General features: G+C 39.8%; 2 protein-coding genes across 10 annotated transcripts in view; both read right to left on the reverse strand.

Annotated features, from left to right (window-relative positions):
* The window catches only part of LOC122342952 (NACHT, LRR and PYD domains-containing protein 3-like), a 924,523-nt gene that overhangs the window by 123,677 nt on the left and 776,449 nt on the right, over nt 1-24,397 (reverse strand). The gene's annotated exons all lie outside the window — the stretch shown is intronic.
* LOC122342956 (NACHT, LRR and PYD domains-containing protein 12-like) lies at nt 907-24,195 on the reverse strand. Of its 9 annotated transcripts, none has more exons than XM_043237185.1 (11): nt 24,069-24,195; nt 23,438-23,498; nt 22,912-23,014; nt 22,487-22,755; nt 18,884-20,702; nt 18,518-18,691; nt 15,754-15,927; nt 15,478-15,651; nt 3,616-3,789; nt 3,247-3,293; nt 908-3,175 (listed from the first exon to the last, which is right to left on the reverse strand). In XM_043237185.1, the coding sequence occupies exons 4-11, from the start codon at nt 22,740-22,742 to the stop codon at nt 2,622-2,624; spliced, it is 3,372 nt and encodes a 1,123-aa protein (XP_043093120.1). In that variant the 5' UTR covers nt 22,743-22,755; nt 22,912-23,014; nt 23,438-23,498; nt 24,069-24,195; the 3' UTR covers nt 908-2,621. The 9 variants fall into 9 exon arrangements, with proteins under 9 accessions (XP_043093122.1, XP_043093120.1, XP_043093123.1 ...); XM_043237184.1 differs by lacking the exon at nt 22,912-23,014 and adding an exon at nt 23,595-23,837 and having other exon boundaries at nt 909-3,175; nt 24,069-24,132; XM_043237187.1 differs by lacking the exon at nt 22,912-23,014 and having other exon boundaries at nt 907-3,175; nt 18,884-20,699.

The raw sequence follows: 24,397 nt of genomic DNA on the forward strand, positions 1-24,397 counted from the left end.
GCTGAAGACTCTTTAGCTTCTTCACTGTCTTTGCTCCTCTTTAAAAGTGGCTGATCTGTTATATATTAAGAATTTTCTGAAGAAACCTGAAAATTGAGAAAGTGTTTCCTGATCTTCAACTCTTTGTTGATTCTGTTAAAAATCTTCAGTGTTGGGACTTTGGAAAAGTCAAAATAAGACAGTGATGTCTTGAACTTAAAAAAACCTGTGTTTACTAACCTGCTAGGGTTTATCGGCACGAGGGACTAGGTCCCCACTAGGGTGGGGTGGACCTCTCCGATGCCTTGATCAATTTCTATAAAGTAATCCACAAGATAAAGTAATCCACTCCACACAGCACGAACAGTTCAAGCATAAAAAAGTTTCAACGTTTAACCGAAACAATGACAATAAATGCGCGCTAGCCTATCCTATATCCAAGTTTGTTTGGAGAGTGCAGGCTAAAGCTTGCTCTGCTTGCTCGTTCAATCACTTGTAACCGTAAAGGGTCTACTTTTATTTGTAGCGAATCAGCTCAAACAAGAATCGTGTAAGTCTTCCACCCCACCTCAGCAGTGCCACAAGCTGATCACCTCCACAGTATTTAAAGCAAAAGGTGCCCCTACCAAGTATTGAGTACATGTAGAGTACATTAACATACTTTCCAGGAAGCCAACAATTCACTAAAAATGTTTTTTTTATTGGTCTTATGAATTTGTTGAGACGAACTGAGTGGGTTTTTTGTTAAATGTGAGCCTAAAACATCACAATTAAAAGAACCAATGATTTAAACTTGGTCTGTGTCCACTGGATTTAGTTTAATTACTGAAATAAAAAAACTTTGCCACGACATTTTAATTTATTGAGATGCACCTGTAAAGATAAATACACACAGTGCAACCTGATTTATGGCTTCAGTCATACATTTTACTCATAGCCTGAGCTGAGTTTGCAAAAATAAGATGAAACAATCGAATATTCAAGTCTCGAAACCAACGTCATTGCATGGCCGGCAAAGAAAGCATACCAGTTTTTTATTGCGACAAATCTGTACGTTAAAGCACTCCCAAAATAGTGAATAATTGTGCGCCGTATCTGTTTCCACACCGGAGATCCAAAAACTAGTTCCCCACGTCTGAATGTTTATTCAAAAAAGGAGGCTCTCTTATTTTATGGCCTTATAAACTTATGACAATATCTGATGTGTAGGCTGCTATGAACATTGTGGCTATGTGATTGCGCATTTTATTCTATTATAAAAGTTTAAATGTGCAAACAATGCTATATACAAACTATGAGTGCTAAAACAAAAAAAACTTGTTAAACCAGGACCAACTGAACAACTGAAACCGGTGAGAATCACGGGTAAGTTACAGGTTACATTCATGAAATAAATAAGGAATCTGGTTTTGATTGAAAAAAGTATTAATAAATATATTATAGTTAAAAATGGCTCACTATTTGGCAGGTATTACATTAAAATCCCAGTAAAACAGTGATTTCACAACAGTAACGGCTTTCTGGGATTCATTTAGACACACTTGATTGATCACACACAAAAAAAAAAAATAAAAACATGAAAACAACAGAAGAAACGTGAAACACTCATCTCAGGGTTTGTACGACTGTCTTTTTCATCCTTTGAAGTGTTGTTTAACAGCAGCTATTAAACGTTCTTCACTTTTACCAGGACAAGGCGTGAGAATGAAAAGAATGACAGTCATCTGGACTCTCAACTGCTTTGTTATTCAGTTCAAATGAAAGGTTTATTGTCAGGAAATGCTGTCGAAAAGCTTGCGAATATATGCTTTGAAGGCCATATCGCATCCTGTTTTCTTTGTTCATATGTACTGCAAGCATAATTGCATAACATTTACAGGCACAATGGACACCTTACTAGTATTGACTGATGGTGAAATGGACAATTTGGATGCATTATGACATTCAAACGTAATATTTTATTTACAGTCAAAAATTTCTTTCAGCTTGTATATCCCTTGAGTGACTCCTCTTGGTATGCAAGTACCTCTTGCATCTGAGATACCTCCGCTGGAGTGATGTAAGGCGAAGTATTCTGTAATGATGACGGCTGCAAATCCATGTGCGGAGGTTTATTGGGACAATCCAAAAGAGAATAGTCAAATACAACAGGCAGAGGTTCGTTAACAGTCAGGCAGTCAGATAGGCAAACAAGTTCAAGGGATTTCCAAATAGCAAAGACAGTAAAGCAGGCAATGGGTCTGGATCCAAACAGGTTGCCAGAATGCAGGCGTGATCCAAAGAGACAGTGGTCAGGGTAAACAGGCAAGGTCATAAACAAGATAGCAGTCAAAATAATCATGAGAGAAACACTTGGTAAGGCAATGAAACTGGCAATACTTGATAACAGGTGCTCTGGCTTTATGCTGGCAAACAGAAAATGAGTGCAGAGGGAGTGGAGACAAGTCAGTACTTGGGCGAGGGCTCCCTCTGCTGGCGTGGCATTACAGATTACATATATAGAATTATTTATGATTTATATTTCTATAGATGTTGAGCTGCAGTATTAATGTCTTGAAGAGATTCATAACATCTCACTGTTACTGATTCATTATGCAGCTCAAAGCATTATGGGTAGAATTACTTCAATCTCTTCTGATTCATCAACACAGTTTCACTAATGATTTATAATAAACACCAAACCCAGGACAGAGTGTCTGAGTGAATGTGGTCTGGACTGTGTGGATATGTGTCACTTTGTCAGAGATGCTGAAGAAGGACAGAGTTCCTGCGCTCTCATCCACATACACTCCTACTCTGTAGATATTATCATCAGACTCTCCTGTTCTTCTGCTGATGATGATGGGCTTCACAGAGAGATCATTGTCTGTGTTATTGTGTCTTAATGAGTAACCATCAGGAGAGCAGAACAAACTCCAGGACTGATCATTACGTCCCAACACACACTCTTTACTCTCTCCCTTCCTGCTGATGTTCTTATATGCCACCGATATAAACACACGTCCACTCCACTCAGTCTCCCAGTAACAGCGTCCACACACACTCTCTCCACACAACACCTGAGGATAATGATCAAATCTGTCCGGATGATCAGGATACGACTGAGACTCTCCCACCCATGTCACCTTTCTGTTCTTCTCAGACAGAATGAGACGAGTGTGTGCTGTGTTTGGATCCAGTGTGAAAAAACAACCATCTGAACACAAGAACAGAGACAACAATCACTACAGTTGTGTGTGTGTAGTGCATGTGTGTGTGTAGACATACATTTCTTGAGTCCTGCTGTAATTCTGGATTCTCCTCCATGATCAACACTAGAAAATGCACACAGAGTCAGTCAGTCAAAAAAAGCCAGTGCAGCTGCCAACACAAAAATTAATTTAAAATATTGTTTATTTTCTACTGGTAAAGGTTAAGTATTTTTTTTTTACGGGCTGCAACAATTGGTGTTACCAGGAGTCATGCCAGTTTACAGAGCTGGAGGTGACATGCTTTTAAACTTTGTCCGACTACAGACTGTTCTGCGGAAGACTGCGCTCATGAATCCGGCAAGTTCCCCCGGTTTATAGTAATTAAATGCTAGAAAGGGAACTTCTAAGACAAGAACGGTTAATGGACAGTTATGGCTTAACATACTTAAGTTTTTTCAGTGAGCAGTTTGTATCCTCCAGGTTTTCAGAGAGCAGCTTCACTCCTGAATCTCCAGGATGATTGTAGCTCAGATCCAGCTCTTTCAGGTGTGAGGGGTTTAAAGTCAGAGCTAATGCCACATAACCACAGCCTTCTTCTGTCACCATACAGCCAGACAACCTACAAAAACATACAACAACAGTCCACATGATGTTATGTAGCAGATTTTTGATTGACTTTTGGGCTAATTTAGCATAAACAAATATTCCCCCAGTATCTATCTATCTATCTATCTATATATATATATATATATCTTACATTACAGTGCAAAAGTAAAGCATTTGTTCTCTAACACAAACAATAGTGGTACTGCTTCTGAAATCTTTTTATCAACAAAGTAGTGAAATTATAAAAATTATAATGAATATATTAAAAAACTAAACATCTAACGTTCTAACCTAATCTGCTGCTTCCCCCGTCACGTCTTTGAACTTTGTTGTTTTCATGTTCCATGTGGTTCTGTGTCCTAATTTTAGTTAATTGTATCATTGGCTTCAGCTGTGTCTTGTTTATTAATTTACTTTGCGTATATAAGTCCAGTTTGTTTCAGTTCAGTTGGTCCGATCGTCGTCGTTTATATGTGTGGTTTTTGTTCTGTCTGCCTGCCTGCCTGCAACTATATTGTTTATTTTGTGTGTAGTAGATTAAAAGACTTAGATTTATGTTATATTCTTGTCTAGCGCACCTTCTCTTAAACCACACCGTGACACCCCCTCCCTCACAAGATATTTGCAACACAATGATTTAATTTTTTAAGATTTTTCATTAATGATTCATGTATATATTTCTTAGTTAATTGTGCAGTTATACTTAGTTTTGAATGAAACATTCAGCACATGTCTACTTTACAGTCAAGTCTTTGCAACAAAAAAAGGAAACAAATCAAAGACAAAAAGGAGAACATAAAAGGTGAAGAAAAAAAAAATTATAAAAGTCAATTTTTAATACCAAAAGTGCACACAATACAATCAATGCAGTGTAATAAAACTACAACTATGAAAGTAAATACATGATAAAAATATATAAAATACAAAAACTAAATAATTTTAACACTACAATTTCAGTTTTAGATACATCAATATAATCTGTAAAGGGTCTATTATACATTTACAATATCAACAAAATATTCTGCTTTTGGTAAATAAACAGGGTGCGTTCTCTGCCGTCTCAGTAGCACAGTGATGTTCAGTCTGAAACTGGTCAATAAAATTAACTGTAACTCAGCGAAAACATGACTCACAGACATGAAAGATATCTAAAAGTTAGTATTGTCCAAAACAAATGAGATAAAGTTATCAGTATAAAACCTACACCATGTCCAAAGCGTAAGGATTAATCTAGTTCATACTGTTAGTTTCGGCAAGAAGACAGGAATAACTCTGGATTTACTTCATTAAAGACGAGTTGTAAAATAACAGAAAAAATGTAGCTGAATGAAATATGAATTTACCTCAAGAAGCAATTCACAAGCTAATGCAGCCACTGACTAACCAGTCTAAGGAGTAAGTAATGTTAATCTTTAGTCTACCTGTTATAGTGGCATAAACCTGAACAAATTTATTGGTTTGGTTTTTCCTGAACTAAAATATTTGTAATCGAGTGATATGTTTTGAACATAACAGGTACTTAATTGTATCTAAATTTCTTAAGACACAATGATAAAACATTCCGACAGGTCGAAGGGACTCAGAGGGGTCCTGAGACACGATGCCAGTGGAGACTGGCAGACCCGTGGTGAATTCAGCACACCGGCGGTGGGCTCAGAGGGAGAGCAGGAACGTGCGGGAGGGTGGTAATATTTGCAACTCCTCTGGACTTAACACTTGAGGGCACTCTTGAGGAGCAGGGGCTGGGGGGTGCCTATGAGGCGCTGCCATTGAAAAGCACTCTTGAGTAGCAGGCACTGGAGGGCTCTCTGGAAGCGAGGAGCCCCTTCTGGGCTGGAAGGACTTGCAGAGATGAAGGAGAAAGGAATGGGGCAGGACGGAACTCCAGTTCGCTTTCAAAATCTATTAGATCAATTTCTTTCTCTTGTAATCCCACTAGCTGCACTAAATGCACTAGCTGATCACCCTCAGCCATGGTGCAGTGGGCAGAGCTTCTCTCCCTATTCTCGCTGAAGCTCTCTGTTGCCAGCTCTCGCTCCTGGTCTGACGTCATGTGGTTAGGGTAAGAGGGTTTCCTCAACCCAATTCAGTACATCACATGGACTTTACATGATCGCTTTGGAATTTAGCAGGTCTTAAAATCGTGTCATGTATATGAATGGAAGTCAGTGGAGCAAAATGTGCAGTGTGACTGTTAAGCAGCATTTTCATACTCTGTCGAGTCTTGTTTTGCCCTGGCCAACAATTCTGAGCATTCATATCATCCTTCTGCTTCCTTTGTGTATGATTCTGGACCGTTTCTCTACCTCTGATTGCTTGCAGCCTGCCCCTTTGATCCTGTGTGAACTGCCAAAGGTGTGCCCTCCTTTTGGGTCTCTGAATGTGTTCCAGCCAGGTGTGACCCTGGAGCACAGAAACCTGAACACAAAAGGTTTTTACAACTACATTTGGGATCTCATTGTCTGGTCTGAGTATATAAGGAAAGTGACAAAACACAACAAGGCGCGATTCTGTAGCCAGACCGGCCCGTAGTGTGGTGTGTGTCCCCATACTCCACACTATGTACTTTCTCAAGACCAGGTATAATGACCTTTTAAGTTTTTTTTATTTTGTGTTATTTTTGTACTGCTGATCAGTTGTGCAAATGTCTATGAATTATACCAATTTGGAACCTATTCTCGCCTGGCAAAATAAACATTAATCTTGGTTAATTTATAATGTTGTCTGAAATAACTTTTCTAGTAGGTTAGTGACTTCTGAGGTTTTCCGCATTGTTGGTGTGCTAGGGTGAGTCAGATCAACGATCAATGGATGGAGCGGGGGGCACGTTTTTTAGATCTTGACTTCTGGCCACCAAACTGGCTTAGCATGCTATTATTTAGGGAACGCATAAAAAATTACTCTTTTTGAGTCTATTGAGGAGATGGCTGCATTAAGGTAAGTGATTTACGGTATGGCCTCTGACTAATACCTGGACTAGCCCAGATGTGTCGTGAGTCTGTTCTGGCCAAACAAGGTCTCTAAGTGACCCAGACTCCTAACGAACGATAAGTCGAAACTAGGAAATATTATAGTTAATTAATGATCCAAATTTAATCACAACTAGAGGGATCAGCAGTTACATTTAAATAAATATAACTAAAATCACAAAAGATTGGAGTCAGATAAAATTATGTATAAGGTCAGTACTATAATTGGAAACACTAAAGATTAATAAATATTAATGATTTTTAACAAGAAGCAAAGAAAAGACCGAACACGCATTGACCTTCTACCAGGGCCTCTGGATTCCGTTCTACAGGAAAAGGGGGACCCTTACAGACGTGGACAAAATTGTTGGTACCCTTTGGTCAATGAAAGAAAAAGTCACAATGGTCACAGAAATAACTTTAATCTGACAAAAGTAATAATAAATAAAAATTCTATAAATGTTAACCAATGAAAGTCAGACATTGTTTTTCAACCATGCTTCAACAGAATTATTTAAAAAAATAAACTCATGAAACAGGCATGGACAAAAATGATGGTACCCTAGAAAACACTGAAAATAATGTGACCAAAGGGACATGTTAATTCAAGGTGTGTCCACTAATTAGCATCACAGGTGTCTACAACCTTGTAATCAGCCATTGGGCCTATATATATGGCTCCAGGTAATCACTGTGTTGTTTGGTGATATGGTGTGTACCACACTTGACATGGACCAGAGGAAGCAAAGGAAAGAGTTGTCTCAAGAGATCAGAAAGAAAATTATAGACAAGCATGTTAAAGGTAAAGGCTATAAGACCATCTCCAAGCAACTAGATGTTCCTGTGACTACAGTTGCACATATTATTCAGAAGTTTAAGATCCATGGGACTGTAGCCAACCTCCTGGACGTGGCCGCAGGAGGAAAATTGATGACAAATCTAAGAGACGGATAATCCGAATGGTAACAAAAGAGCCTAGAAAGACTTCTAAAGAGATTCAAGGTGAACTTCATGCTCAAGGAACATCAGTGTCAGATCGCACCATCCGTCGTTGTTTGAGCCAAAGTGGACTACATGGGAGACGACCAAGGAGGACACCATTGTTGAAAACGAATCATAAAAAGCAAGACTGGAATATGCCAAACTACATGTTGACAAGCCACAAAGCTTCTGGGAGAATGTCCTGTGGACAGATGAGACAAAAATCGAAGTTTTTGCCAAGGCACATCAGCTGTATGTTCACAGACGAAAAAATGAAGCATATCAAGAAAAGAACACTGTCCCTACTGTGAAACATGGAGGAGGCTCTGTTATGTTCTGGGGCTGCTTTGCTGCGTCTGGCACAGTGTGTCTTGAATCTGTGCAGGGTACAATGAAATCTCAAGACTATCAAGGAATTCTAGAGAGAAATGTACTAGCCAGTGTCAGAAAGCTTGGTCTCAGTCGCAGGTCATGGGTCTTGCAACAGGACAATGACCCAAAACACACCGCTAAAAACACCCAAGAATGGCTAAGAGGAAAAATTGGACTATTGTAAAGTGGCCTTCTATGAGCCCTGACCTCAATCCTATTGAGCATCTTTGGAAGGAGCTGAAACATGCAGTCTGGAAAAGGCACCCTTCAAACCGGACACAACTGGAGCAGTTTGCTCATGAGGAGTGGGCCAAAATACCTGCTGAGAGGTGCAGAAGTCTCATTGACAGTTACAGGAAGCGTTTGATTGCAGTGATTGCCTCAAAAGGTTGCGCAACAAAATATTAAGTTAGGGGTACCATCATTTTTGTCCAGGTCTGTTTCATGAGTTTATTTTTTTAATAATTCTGTTGAAGCATGGTTGAAAAACAATGTCTGACTTTCATTGGTTAACATTTATAGAATTTTATTTATTATTACTTTTGTCAGATTAAAGTTATTTCTGTGACCATTGTGAGTTTTTCTTTCATTGACCAAAGGGTACCAACAATTTTGTCCACGTCTGTACATAAGGGAAAGAAAGTCTTTTCAGCTTGATGCAACAAATCACTATTTTTATGCACTAAACAAGTGAAATTTTCCCAAATATTATAGAGATGATAGACAACATGTTATAGTATAATTTAATGAAAACCTAAATGTTAGGGTTATGTATTGACATTATGCAACTTTGATCCTTCAGTTTCAGCTTCCATCGGGTGCCAGGCTTTGTCAGCCTGGTGAGAACGGAATGTTAGCGTTGAATGTTGACAGTTATGCACCTGTGGCCCTTTTAGTTTCAGTTTGATTCTTGGTCATAACATGGCCTCCGTATAATACTGATAGGGCCACCGGAAGAATCTGAAGGAGTGAAGATTCTGACGCACAAGAAATGTGGCCAATTGTTTTCATTTACTGTATCTTGTCCTTTCCTCTATAAATGAAGTGACTTGTGACCTGAGCTTCGGAGGCAAAGCAGGCAAAAGCAGGGAGGTTACGGAGAAACCTGCTTCTCTCCCGCTTGCAATCGACAGCGCAATCCTTGCAAGCTAAAAATCCAAAAACGTGTCTTGTGTTTTATTTCGCCTTGAGTTGATCCTTCCTAAAGAGCCGTTTGAGTGAAATAGTCTCAACATTTACTTGGTCCTTCGAGCCGGATCCCAACACGACAGGACGGAGGAGGAGAGGACGAAGAGGAGCCGCGAGACAGTCTCTGCAGAGCCAGGAAATAGCTGCCTGAAAAAAAGTCGGTGATTCTTCGTCTGGAAAAATCAGCTTCTCCGGGCTGTCTGACGGGAGCCATTGGAAGGACAACTCAACGCACTGATCAGGTGATATACCGGTGTTTTTTTTTTTTTTACGTGTATGTGAAGTATGGGGATGAGACTGCAGTATAATAGGTACCGGCTCGAGCATACCCGTTGATTTGCCTGTTAAGGTGAAGGATCTGGATCGACTCTGGAAGCACAGTAATCTCGACAGAAGAATCTGTCGACCAATTGTCTAGGACATTGGTTTGTCGACAAAAAGTTGTTCTAAGCGCGCAGGGTATGAATGGTATGAATGTGTTGTATGAACGTCATTGTGATTCACTAGGATTTACGGTGAATAAGGTGGTTGTTGTGGTTTAGGAATAACACGACTGATATTTATCCCTACTAGGAAGGGAGTTGTGTTATTCAAACATAAAAATTATATTGGGTTTGAGTCAAAATTGAAAAGTTGGTTTGTTCAGACGGCTGTATCCGCAGACAAATTAGTGTCTGTAGAAGCTTGGTGCAGTGGACGATCTGATCAGACGTGTGACTAATCATTGACTCTTACCAAAAAGCAAATATGGGCGCAGGAAATAGTAAATTGACAGGAGATCCAAAGTTTATGCATACATATTCGGCAGACAGTGTGCGATATCTCAATGAGTGGAATAAAAGATATGATTTCAATGGTAAATTAGTCAAAAGGGACTGCGCTCTCTGATTTATCCTTAGCCAAGGGAAAAAAGGGTGATCTGTTGAAACTTCAATTGATTGAAGCGACGAAGTGGCAAGAGCAGGCTGATAAAAGACAGGTGAAAGTCGTAGAGAAAAAAAGAGTGAAACAAGAAAGATTGGTTGCAGTGCAGAAAGAAAAAGAGCATAAGAAAGACCCCTTGAACTCCTCACACCTTTCATCAGATTCAGATTTTGTTTTTCCAGCCATCCAAGTGGCAAATCCACATTACGGTGTAGAGGACGATCGCAATAGTTACCTTAATGCGTATCGCCCATGGTCAGACCAAGAACTTAAAAAGGCAGTAAATGCACTTGGTCCACTTGAAAATTTTGCTGCATGGTTAGAGAATTTTCACCAATTGATACGTACGCATCGTTTAAATGGCCAAGAGGTTGACAGAGTTGCGAGATTGGCTCTTAAATACAAATATGGCCAGGTTAGGGGTAATTTCACGGGTCTAGATAGGAATGATGATCCGTTAGCTCATGATGCAGCGAGATTGCGAGATGCAGTAGAACAATTGACAGAAAGAATTAGAAACATTCTTGGAACATGCCCAGATTACTCTAATATATCCCAGTGTGAACAGAAAGATGGAGAAAATGTACATGAATACAGAGCACGTCTGGAAGAAGTTTTTAGGGTTAACAGTGGGGTTCAGTATAGTGCAGATGAGGTTAGTTGCATACCAAGAGCAATTAAACCAAGCACTGCTTTTAGGATTCAGTCTCCAGTTGGCAGACTACATCAAAAAATATAATATAGACTGGTCCACCGACTTAGTAAATAGCATAATGAATTATGCCAGACATGGACAGGGATTGTTGAAAAATAAAAAAGGAAAAGCAGACAGGGCCCATACTTTCGCTGCATTCACTGCCCTCCCCCAAGGCATGACCTTGCTTGGTGCAGACCCTTTCTACCAAGCTAATCGGAGAAGAAGGGGAGAAAAGCAGCACGTGGTCGAGGTAGAGAGAGAGGGTTGTCGAAACAGGCACGCGATGACAGAGAATATGATAGGTGTTTTAATTGCCACAAGGAAAGCCATTATATCCGAGAATGCCCAGAACTGCTAAAGCCCAGAACACAGGGTAGAAGCCCCGATGAGAGCTACAGACCAGCCCCATATGATGATCAATTATGACTAGGCGAGCCCAATAATGACCGCATAGATGACTCAGAAGATGACTCCGATCTAGGCGATGCTGATAATGACCCCAAAACTGACCTAGACTTGCAGAGCAGTATCAAGGCTTTTTTTAGCTTTGTCAAGAAGCACTCGCTCACCCGAACGAGAGCTAATAGTGAATGGAACCCGAGTAAAATTTCTCTGTGACTCTGGGGCAGACAGAACAGTATTACATGACATAATTCCAGGATTGCAGCCTAGCTCTAAAAAAATATATGTAAAATCAGCCAATGGGCTGGTTACAGAGAATAAGTTCTCAACCAACCACCATTAAAGATCCAAAAGCAGGTCTCAGCACAGACACAGAAGTAGTGTTATGTCCAGGCTGTTCAGTAAACCTCCTGGGTAGGGATATTATGTCCCCACTTCAAATTTCTATACACCCACTGAAAACAGGCATGGTTGCTATAGGGAAGGATGAGGAAGTGTCCACATACCCAGTGCAGTGTTTAAAAGAGCCCAACTACTACTGGTCTTTAGATTTTCCTGATCAAGATCCAGGGAGGATATGGAAAAATCTGCTAGATTTGTTACCAGAACCAACACCCTCAAAGACAGAAGTTAAAACTGAAAGTGACCTGCATGTGACTATGTATTACAAGCGAGACCCAAGGCCCGACCCAGCCTGCTCAGAAAGATTTTCGAGGCTAGGCCCTCAGCATGTGACATTGAGCACATTATACACAGACAGAAAAGGAAATGCTGTATGCTCTGTGAAACTTCACAGCGGGGCACAGCGACTTTTTGAAGGTCAAGACAGACCGCCACATTTATCTTTGTCTAAAGCAGATAAGATGGGTGGGAAGTGAATGAGAGGCGCTCTCTCTATTCAAAAAAAGTGAACTGGATGTGTACACTTACCCCCAGAGCCCATTTGACTGAAGAAACAGTATGACATTCTTTAGCTGCTGTTGAGATAGATCCCTTTCTCAATGCAGTGGCAGAAAAATTTTGGTCAAGAGGGAAGACAGACGTAGGGTTAATGACAACAGCAACAACGTGGTTATAAAGCCAAAAACAAACTATAGGCCCGGCATAAAGCAGTATCCCCTTAAGCCAGATGCACAGGAAGGCATAAAACCAGTTATTGAAGAAATTATTAAGGCAGGTATAATAGTTGAAGCCCCGAGGCCCACTGTAACACGCCGATTTTTCCTGTCAAGAAAGCAGACTCCCAGAGCTGGAGGATGATTCAAGATTTAAGAGCTGTAAATCAAGCTGTAGAGAGCAGGGCCCCCTGTGTGCCAGATCCACACACATTGTTGAATCAGTTAAAACCTGAAATGAAATGGTTTACAGTAGTGGATTTGAGCAATGCATTTTTCTCCATACCAGTACATAAAGACTCACAGGGGTGGTTTGGGTTCACCTACAAATGTAAAAAATACATTTACACCCGCCTTCCTCAGGGATCTGTTGATAGCCCGACAATCTTTTCATCAGAACTAATGAGCTGTCTGTCACCCCTCGCAGTTCCAACCCACAGTCAGGTTTTAGTTTATGTCGATGACGTATTGATTGCCTCAGACACACAAAGAAGCTGCTGTAAAAGTGTTTCAGCTAAGCAAGCTGCACAAGGGAAGCTAGAGATATGTGAAATACATAAAGTAACATCATTAGAAACTCCATTAGACATGTCAGTGATAGCAGACATGCAAAGGCAAGCACCAGCGTCCGAGAAACAGATGTGGTTAACAACAGGTGCACAAAACAGCAACAATTTTGACATATGGTAAACATGTGTCAACAGGAGGGATGGTGCATAGGGTAGAACAATACGTTTATGCACCAGGGTGTATCTTGTTTGATCTGCTGTAAACATAACTTGCAGGGCAACTGCAGACCTAAGAGAGGTCAATTTCCAAAGCCAGACTACCTTTTCAGTTTATCCACATGAATTTTATTAAACTGACACCTTGCCAACAGTACAAATACTGTATGGTAGACCATGTTCAGTTTGCCGCTGTGTGATGATGTGTGTGAGAAACCACAAGAGCAGCATACACTAGCAGAATGGATGAACAAAATGTTGAAATTTAAAATGTTTGAAATGTTGTGGGAGCAAATGATCTGCCAGATATTCCTCTGTCCCCACAGGCCTCAAGAGTGAAACCAGGCGACAGCATCCTGATTAAAGCACCGTGGTGCTGACTACCCCAACTGCCTTGAAGACCGCTGAGAGGTCTACGTGGATTCATCAGAGCCACTGTAAAAAGGTCACAGAGTTTCCTGCCTAAAACGACGAGTATGGGTGTGAAGTCCGGTTACAAAGGGTGGTGAAGGCAATAGGCCTCGCTGGTCTCAACCCGGTGAAGAAACCAACAGAGCCCTACTCATTTTTAGCATGGCGTGGAAAGAGATCACCTTTGTGGCAGTAGCAGTCCTGGTGGGAGTTCTGCTGTGGATGGATGCGGAGGAGAGAGAGACGATTGAAGAGGAACGGAAACGAATTGAACTTTGACTGGTTCACAGAACTAAAGACTCATTTTGATTTGAACATGTTTATGCATGATCTGTGTTTTACCATGTTTAAGGGCAATGATTACTAAAATGATTAGCCAGACATTTCTCAGTTTTACTATGCTTCTCCACCAAGAGAGAAATGGAGAGCTTTAATATCATGTGTGAAGTCTCAGTTAAAACCACAACTGTGACATGGCTGAGTGCTGATGTTATGATACAAAAGGTACACTGACAAGCTACAGTAGCCGTGCCAAGAATAAGAGGCACCGTTTTATTTCATTCTTCCCTTTCAGTTTATTTTCACATTTTCCTCCTATGTTCAAGCTTTAAATTTTGTATTGTATACATTAAGATTAAGATGCAAGCCTTACAGGTGATCGCCCATGTAACATCTTGGGGGTCGGTTGGGAATTTTTCCTCAGATACTGGGGTTTTCGCCCAACCTTGCTGTTTAAAGTAAGCATCGACTATGTAATCAAGTAATCAGTAGAGATGTAGTTCAATATGCATATGCTTTATTATGTTATTTTTCAGGTGCTAAATGTCAAACAGGAGGGAGATGTTAGGGTTATGTATTGACATTATGGAACTTTGATCCTTCAGTTTCAGCTTCCATCGGGTGCCAGGCTTTGTCAGCCTGGTGAGAATGGAATGTTAGAGTTGAATGTTGACAGTTATGCACCTGTGGCCCTTTTAGTTTCAGTTTGATTCTTGGTCATAACATGGCCTCCGTATAATACTGATAGGGCCACCGGAAGAATCTGAAGGAGTGAAGATTCTGACGCACAAGAAATGTGGCCAATTGTTTTCATTTACTGTATCTTGTCCTTTCCTCTATAAATAAAGTGACTTGTGACCTGAGCTTCGGAGGCAAAGCAGGCAAAAGCAGGGAGGTTACGGAGAAACCTGCTTCTCTCCCGCTTGCAATCGACAGCGCAATCCTTGCAAGCTAAAAATCCAAAAACTTGTCTTGTGTTTTATTTCGCCTTGAGTTGATCCTTCCTGGTAAAGAGCCGTTTGAGTGAAATAGTCTCAACACTAAATTTGACCAAAAAAATTACATTCAACCTATTTTTCAAATTTCCTGAAGAGTCCCAGTGCGAGATCTGATGGGTTTTCCCAGATGACATCACATGGATTTGAAAATATATGTCAAAGTGACCCAAACTCACAGCACATGCAGAGATGAATTCATGCAACAAGCATTTACTGCAAACTGAGTTACTTGAGTGTCAGTGAATACAGACTTCACTTGTATATTGTATATGTGTTTAATCATACATTTCTATACTCTACAGAGTCATGTTCATATTAATGTCTAAGATGCGAAGGGCGTCCTGCACACAGCTGAAATCATGTTTCAGCTTGTGTCGTCCTGTCAGAAGTTATTCTTGAAAAAGCAGCAGTTTTGCAATTTTTCATTTAGTAATTGTTTCAGACCATTTTGCTATTTTAATTTCAGTACAATCGTCATCAACAGACAACTGTATAAACATGACAAAATGCATGCAAATGTTTTTTGTCTATTGTTCTGGCACTGCATTGAGAGCAGAATAAGCATTTGTTTGCTAAATTTAATGGTAATTTATTGTGGTAGCATTTTGTTAATTATTTTATTTTATGAAAAGCCATTTACCTCAGTATCTCCAGCTTAGAGTTTAGACTCTTCAGTCCTTTAGAAAGCAGCTTCACTCCTGAATCCTGCAGGTCATTGTTACTTAGGTCCAGATCTCTCAGGAAAGAGTTTGATGATTGTAAAACTGATGACAAACTCTCACAAGACTGTGCCGTGAAATTACATATAGAAAATCTAAACAAGAAGAACAGAGTAGTTGCTTGCAGCATTAATGAAAACAGTTAACAGTTTTTTTTCAATATAAAATAAAATACAATAATAATTGGAAACTCAAACCTCAATATCTCCATTTTAGAATTTGAACTTTTCAGTCCTTCAGAAAGAAGCTTCACTCCTGAATCCTGCAGGTCATTGCAACTCAGGTCCAATTCTCTTAGAACAGAGTCTGATGATGGTAGAGTTAATGACAAACTTTCACAGGACTGAGAAGTGAGTTTACAGCCACACAACCTGTGAAGGAAATAAATATAAACAGGTGGGGATTAATTAACTAATAATCACAACAATGACAACAGGAACAGGAAGGATGAAAAAAGGGCAAACAGAAAGACAGGGTACAACGTCAAACACAGCACACATGTAATATGTAACAGTTCTGCTGGAGGAGGAATCCGAGATGGAGGGCTGAACAGCCAGGGTGGCGCAGAGGCTCCGGAGGGCCTAGCACTGAAGCAGAGATGGGCATCTGGAAGGACTGAGGTGGAGCCAGAGGAATGGAGGGATGAGGCAAAGCCTGAAGAGTGGAATCCTGAGGCAGCAGATGGTCGATGACTGACCAAGGTGGAGCCGAAGGAACAAGGAAGCCCTGCAGAGCTTGCCGGACTACTGTGGAGAGGAGGGAGCCAGGAGCCATTTGGAGTCGACAGGTCAAAGGACTAACAGGATTAACACTCGCGGTCACGCGGGCTGCGTGGGCTCTGGAGGGCTCTCTGGCAGCAAGTGCTCTGGGCAGCTGGGTGATGCAAGGGCCTTAAACTCGAGGGGAATAGCCAAGTCAATCAAATCTCTCAGAGTGTTTTGAGGGTTTGGCTGTATGGTTACTGAAGGGGGCTCTGGAAGAGTGATCGCTGGGGTTTATGACAGGCTGAGGATGGGCTCTGGAGGATTAGGGGAGTCAAGGTGAGAGAGGGGAGAACAGGCTAATTGGAGCGGCAAGTGGAGGGATCTGGTTTGTGGAGAGCTGGAGTATCAATTGGCTTCTGGATGAGAGACGGACAAATATCCTCCACATCAACACAGAAATCAGACACACTTAAATCCAGAACATGATTCAGGTACTCTGCTAAAGGTCTACAGCAGTCATAAATAATTGGGAGAACAGTGGGTTGGACTTAGAGTTTGACATGTGTTTATCGTGATATTAGAAGTCAACTAGTTAATGATTGCAAGTTGTGTGTGGTCAGACTGCCTACTTTCAGATATGTAGAATTTTATAGATTTTGTATATCGTTGCTGTTGGGAAGAATCCTTGTATCTCTAAAACCATTGTTTTTCAGAAAAAAAATATGCATATTTTTTCTTTTTTTATTATTCATTATTAATTATACCTAGTTATAATTAATTATAAATATTCTCCTTTTTGAGCTAGTTTGTTACAGTAATGTTAATGTCAATTAACTAATAAGATCTTATTGTAAAGTGTTGGTCTATATAGTTGTTTTGCACTTTATTTGTGATTACCCTGGCTGAGGTCACCAAGGTCGTTAAGAAGCTCCTTGGTGGCAAAGCACCGTGGGTGGACAAGATCCGCCCTGAGTACCTCAGGTCTCTGGATGTTGTGGGGCTGTCCAGTCCCTGTATGATCAGAGCAGGAGTTTGGTTCACATTGCTGGCATTAAGTCAGACATGTTCCCAGTGCATGTTGGACTCCGGGAGGGCTTTTCTTTATAACCAGTCTTGTTCATTATTTTTATGGACAGGATTTCTAGGCGCAGCCAGGGACTGGAGGGGGTCTGGTTTGGTGGCCACAGGATATCGTCTCTGCTTTTGGCGAATGATGTTGTCCTGTTGGCTACCACCTGACCAGGACCTACTGCAGGCACTGGGGCGGTTTGCAGCCAAGTGTGAAGCGGCTGGGATAAGAATCAGCACCTCTCAGTTTGACAAGGGCGGCTTGCCCCCTTCAGTTTCAGTATATTGGGGTCTTGTTCATGAGTGAGGAAAGGATGGAACAAGAGATCGACAGACGGATCGGTGCAGCTTCTGCAGTAATGCGGTCAATGTACTGGTCTGACATGGCAAAGAAGGAGCTGAGCTGCAAGGCGAAGCTTTCCATTTACCAGTCGATCTTCATTCCTACTTTCACCCTGGTGATAAGGTCTGGGTCATGACCGAAAGGATAAGATCCTGGATACAAGCGGCTGAAATCAGTTTTCTCCATAGGGTGGCTGGGAGCTCCCTCAGAGATAGGGTGAGGAGCTCTGTCACTCAGGAGGAGCTCGGGCATTTGTTCCAGACGCCTCCCGGACGCCTCCCAATGGAGGTGTTCCAGGCATGTTCCACCAGGAGGAGGCCCCGGGGAAGACCTTGGACATGCTGGAGATGTCTCTCGGCTGGCCTGGGAGTGTCTCAGTGTTCCCCCAGAAGAGCTGAAGTAAGTTTCTGGGGAGAGGGAAATCTGGGTGTCCCTGATTAGTCTGCTGCCCCCGTATATAAAATGTTATACTGTCATATGCCTTATGAGGTGTGACATGCATTGTTTTTGGCTCATTAATGATGAATTTTGCTGCTGCGTTCTGGATTAACTGAAAACGTTTGACAGAACTGACTTGAAGATCTGCCAAGGGATAGTCAATAGTTTCTTTTCAAATGTATTGCACAAGAAAAACACAGGGAAAATACCTGCTAGATGTGGTTATGAAATGGTGTTTCATTAACAAAGTTCGTTAGAAGCATGTTTATTTTATCTATTCTAAGATCCCTCTACTAGGACAGTATGCCAAATACGCAAATACTTTACTCTCATGTTATCTGTAAGTCCAAACTGTGAAACATCTGTGTAACCACATATTTGAACATAGTGATTCAGTGAATATCAAACCTCAGTATGGTAAGTCGACAGTGTGAACTCTTCAGTCCATCAGAAAGCAGCTTTACTCCCGAATCCTGCAGGTGATTTCTACTCAGGTCCAGTTCTGTCAGATGAGAGTTTGATGATTGTAGAGCAGAAGACAGAGTTTCACAGCATATTTCATCAAGACCACAGCCATCAAATCTGCCAAAAAAGAATGTTTTAATAAAAGTATTTAATAAAGTTCAGGTGTTTTGCAAAAAATTGTTACACTTACTATTCATAATCAGGTATTTCGCATAGTATTTCACATATTTTGAGAATTGTTAGTGATGTAAAACAAATCCTTTAATTGAACAGCAGTGAAATTACCACAAGAATAATTACATCACTCACAGAGCCTTTCTGCAGCATCTCACAGCTGGAAGGAGTCTCTTGTAGTCTGCTTGTTTTGATGTGAACCTCTTTGGGTTGAACTCATCCAGCACCTTCTCTGACGTCAGCAGTATGTAGGTCAGCACTGTGCACATTGAAGATGAGAGATCTTTTTCTGGATGTCCTTCTGAACTGAGATAACTCTGGATCTCCTCATATAATGAATTATCTTTGAGCTCAAGTAAGCAGTAGAATAGGTTCACTAGAGCTTCATCTGAAATTTTCTTGTTTTGTATGCGTTTAATGTATTCTGTTGTTTGTCTGATGTTCTCTGTGGTGTCTTCAGTGTCTCCGGAGCTTTCTGTGTTTTCTTCAAACAGGCCTCTGAGCAGGTTTTGACTGGATTTCAGTGATATTCCCATCAGAAAGCGGAGGAACAGATCCAGATGTCCTCTCTGACTCTTCATGACTTTATCAATAGCCTTTTGCAGTAGGTTATACAATGTGATGTTTTCTTCTGACTCAAAGAAAAACTGAAGCTCCTGCATGTCCTTGTTCAGGTAGCAGAAGAACACATGCACGGCAGCAAGAAACTCTTGAACACTCAGATGCACAAAGTAGAAGACCTTTGTCTCATGAAGTCCATCTTCCTTCTTAAAGATCTCAGCGATCATTCCTGTGAACTCTGTGTCTTTACTCACATCAATGTCACATTCTTTCAGATTTTTCTCATAGAACACAATGTGTTCCTGCTTCAGCTGTTCAAATGCTAGCTTGGCTAGTTTTAAAATCATTTCTTTATTTGAATGTAAGAGCTTTATACGTTCTCGTTCTGCTTGTCCATCATATTTCTGGCTCTTCATGTTCATCTGTATCAGCAGGAAGTGAATGTACATTTCAGTGAGTGTTGTGCTGATGTTCTCTTCATTCTTCTCAGTGAGAATATCCTGAAGTACTGTGGCTGTGATCCAGCAGAACACAGGAATGTGGCACATGATGTAGAGAGTACGAGACGTCTTAATGTGTGAGATGATTCTGGAGGACAGACTCTCATCTGTGAATCTCTTTCTGAAGTACTCCTCCTTCTGTTGGTCAGTGAATCCTCGCACCTCTGTGAACAACCCCACATACTGAGGAGGGATCTGATTGGCTGCTGCTGGTCGTGATGTCACCCAGACAAGAGCTGATGGAAGCAGAGTCCCTTTGACCAGACTTGTAAAGAGCACATCCACAGATGCTTTTTTCTCAACAGTGTTCAGTGATCTACTTTTAAAATTTAGAGGCAGTCGACTCTCATCAAGTCCATCAAATATAAATGCTAGCTTACATTCTGTATATAGCTTTGATTTCTCCAAGTCCTTCAGTTCAGGATAAAATTCCAGCAGAAGCTCATGGAGACTGAAATCTTCATTTGTCATTAAGTTAATCTCTCTGAATGGAAGCAGGAACACACAGTGTATATATTGATTGTCTTCTCCTTCTGCCCAGTCCAGGATGAACTTGTTTACAGAGACAGTTTTTCCAACACCAGCAATGCCTTTAGTCAGCACAATCTTTTCCTCATTATTTTCCCTTAATAATGTAAATAACTTGTTGCAATTGATTGGTTTGTCCAGTGTTTGTTTCTTCTGCAAAGCATCATCAATCTTCATAATCTCACGTTCCTGAAAGACATCTTCCATATCTCCTTCTGTGATGAAAAGTTCTGTGTAAATAGCCTTGAGGTTAACTTCATTTTCTTTCTTGCACTCAAAAATCCGCTCTGCTTGTTTCTTCATGTTCGTTTTGTGAGTTTCCAAAAATTTCTGCAGCATCCAATCCTCTGATGAAACTGAGACTGCTGAAATTAAATGAAAACATCATGCAAAAACATATTTAAAGCAAAAACAAACTAATTAATGAATCCTCACATTTTTCACATGCCTTAATTTGCAAACTGTAGAAAGCATTTCATTTAGGATAATCTTCCCCATGAATTTGAATTTATATATATATATATATATATATATATATATATATATATATATATATATATATATATATATATATATTGTATACATACAGTTGTGCCCAAATATTGACATCCTTTAGAAATATAAATAAAAAAAAACCTCTGCAAAAATGTATTGTTAATTTTTTTTCAAAACAACAATCATACAATAATTTTTGGATTGATTTTAGGAAATATTCTATTATTTTGAGATACTGGATTTTGACTTTATTGGAAAGCTCTCATCGTCAAAAACGTTTCAAATGTTTTACTTTATGTGATGAATCTAAACAACATATGAAAATTTCACTTTTTGAAACAAGTTACCAAAAAATATGTTTTTCACGATATTCCAATTTTGAGATGTACCTGTATATTTATTTATGTTAGTCTATGTCGAATTAAAAAAAAATATTTATAAAGCAACAATTTGTAATGTCTACTTGATACTGTATTATTTGCAGCAAAAATAATTAAGTAATAATTAGTCAGATTAAATATTAGAATATTGCAGCCCTTATGTGTGTGCTAACAGACATTACAAAAAGTAGCTTTAGGCAAAAATAACTACAAATACAAATAATAAATTCATTACATATACTCCTTTGGACTTTAAGGCATAGTAAATGATGCAATTGTCATTTTTGACTGTGTAAACTACACCTTTATTAATTTTTTTAATTATTACTATGGAATAATGAAATGATACTCTAAATAATTAACTGAAACTGCCAGTAGGTGGGGATCATTATTTTAATTATTAAGTCATTGATTAATTCAATAGCTAGTTCATTCAGGAGTTCTTCATTGCGTTCTTTATTTGATGTTGCAGTGTAGCATTCTCTGTTTTGCTTTAGTGTCGGGGTTCAGACACTCAGACAGTACGTTCCTGGTTCGTTCAACAGAGTATGTTCTCAACACACTCTCAGCGGAGCAACCAATTGCCATATCGCTATGGAAACCGACGCTGAGAAAAAGTGAGTCATGCCGTTTCTTTATTCTTCTTAGTGCATATCGCCACCTAACACATGGCTCGTCTTGTTTCGTTAAATTTGACGTCTGCGGTTACTTCAGCAAGACGTATCTTTTAGAGTGTTTGCTCATCTTTTAAAGTGTTTGCTCATCAAACGTCTATCGGACGTTTTCTTTTAGATGATAATAGACTTAATAAATTGAACAAATAGACTTCTATTAGATGTCGCTAAGATATTCACGATTTAAAACGCATGTAAAACTGACTTCCGAAAGATGTTTGTAAAAGTCTCTCTGTTTGTAGGCAGCAGATCAAGAGATCTTTAACAGACATCTTGCAGATATACATGTGATCAGTGTGTGACGAAGTGATCTCACGTTACTTTGATATTATACAATGATCAGTAGCGCTTTAAAGCGCACCAAACGATTTCCGCAATTCGTACAAAATTCGTACAGTTCTGCTTTGTATTTATATTTTTGTTGGCAAAAGTGATCTTTGTGTTTTGAACCAACACATGTTTTTTACTGTTGCAGCATTACTCTCACACCTGTTCCAGTCTGAGCACAGCCAATTATCTTCACTGGAAGAGAAGTTAAAATATCTATCACTTTTTTTAAATAACAGGTTTTACATTACAAGTAATATTAATATTAATTACCTTCCTTCTGTTTGTTTGCTAACTGTTGAGCAAGATTGTTCTGTTTCATCTTTTTCAGGATATCCAGTGTGATCTTCACAGCTTTTTCTGGTCCAAAACGATCCAGCATCAGATCCACCGTGTCAGTTGCATCTGCCGTCTCCAGTACAGAAGCTGGAATAGGTCCATCTTCTTTTAAGAAGCCCTTAAATCTCTTCATTTTGTCTTTTTCCAGCTCATCCATTGTATCATAAAGCAGTTGTTTAACAGATGCCATCGTTCCTCAATGACTGCCGTTGGACATGAAGATAATGCTTAGAATAAGTCCACCCTTACTGGGCACTTATAAATTGGGACCTGAAACCGCTTTTTATTATTATTTTTCAAAAAATGATATCAACCAGCTTCAGGAGACTTATGTTTAATTTTAGTGTTAATTACATTACTTTTTTTAGACTAGATGAATCTTCTGATTGGATGTCTACAGGGGCTGAAGGTCTACAGAGACAGGCTGAACGCTATGCTATCATCATACAGACAGGAGTGAAACTGTAAAATGAAAGACAGCTCATTACACTAGATCGGGAAGAAGGTAACGTTTGAGAGGTTTGAGGCTGCAAATAGAGTTTTCAGAGAACATTGGCAGACTAACATCAAACATTCAGGCACAGAGGTATTTGCACTTGTGAGACGATCAATGGTCCACACTCTATTTGTTGCAACACTACCACAAGCAGCTCACACGTCTTTACTAAAATGACAGAGAGTAGTCTTTAATATACCCAAGCGTTTGTTAAAAATGGTTTGAGCTTCCTGTAGCCACGGTTACAAGGTTGTTTGATGGACTTTAGGTTATTTTTGTGAGCAACATTCAACATTCATTCATGTTTCAACATGTAAATTCATGTCGACAGTTCCTACAAGGGCACTAGGTGACCCTAAATACTAAATACAATTTTGAAACAAGCATACCATGTTCGCTGTGTTTTGAAAATAACTTGCAATCGCTTTTCAATGCCAACGTGAATGATTCCTGAAACAGAAGCAGAGAAACTTAAACATCTCTGTTTCCAAGCTTTAAAACTGATCAGTGAAAATTGATAAGTTTCAGGCCATAAGTCATCATTACCATTTGGTTCAATCACCAAATGAGGTTTAACCAGTGATACCATCTATCTAATTCTTGCCAAAACTCTGTTTAGATCTTGTCTGTTGAAAGGGGGCAAGGCTGTGAGAATGGCTTGACGCTCATCTGCTGTGAATGTATTCTTCAGTAGTCATTTCGGCTTGCAGTTCATTCTTTTTGTAGCAGGTTTTGAAAAATCAGTAAACCAGGTAAACCAGGTAGGACGCGTGACAGGCAACATTTTAGCTGAGATCAGCAGTTTAAAAAAATTATAATTATTATATTATAATTATAATTATTTCATGGTATATAACAACAGAGCTTATGATATACAGACATATATGTAATATTACATTACATTATGAAATAATGAAAAAGAGCTAAAAGAGTTTACCATACAGACATCAGCACTGTCTGCAGACACAACCATAAAAAGTGACATACATGAAAACAACCAAAGAAACATGAAACACTCACCTCAACGTTTGTACGTCTGTCTTTTTCCTCCTTTAAAGTGCTGTGTTTCACAGCAGCTCTACTACTTCTGTTAGGACAAGACGTGAGAATGACAAGAATGGCAGTTATCTGGACTCTCATCTGCTTCGTTATTCAGTCAGTTAAAATGAAAGGTTCATTGGCAGGAAATGCCGCTAAAAATGGCAATGACAACAGCCAGTTCTTCACACAGAGATCGTCGTCCTGATCCCATCATTTTTAGTATGTCTGGAATGACACAAAGAAACAGAGACAGAATAAACCCAGAAGAACTATGACAATGTCTCCAAGACGCTTGAAGAAAGAAGCTA

This window comes from Puntigrus tetrazona, chromosome 4 (genome assembly GCF_018831695.1).
Source record: "Puntigrus tetrazona isolate hp1 chromosome 4, ASM1883169v1, whole genome shotgun sequence".
Lineage (NCBI taxonomy): Eukaryota > Metazoa > Chordata > Actinopteri > Cypriniformes > Cyprinidae > Puntigrus > Puntigrus tetrazona.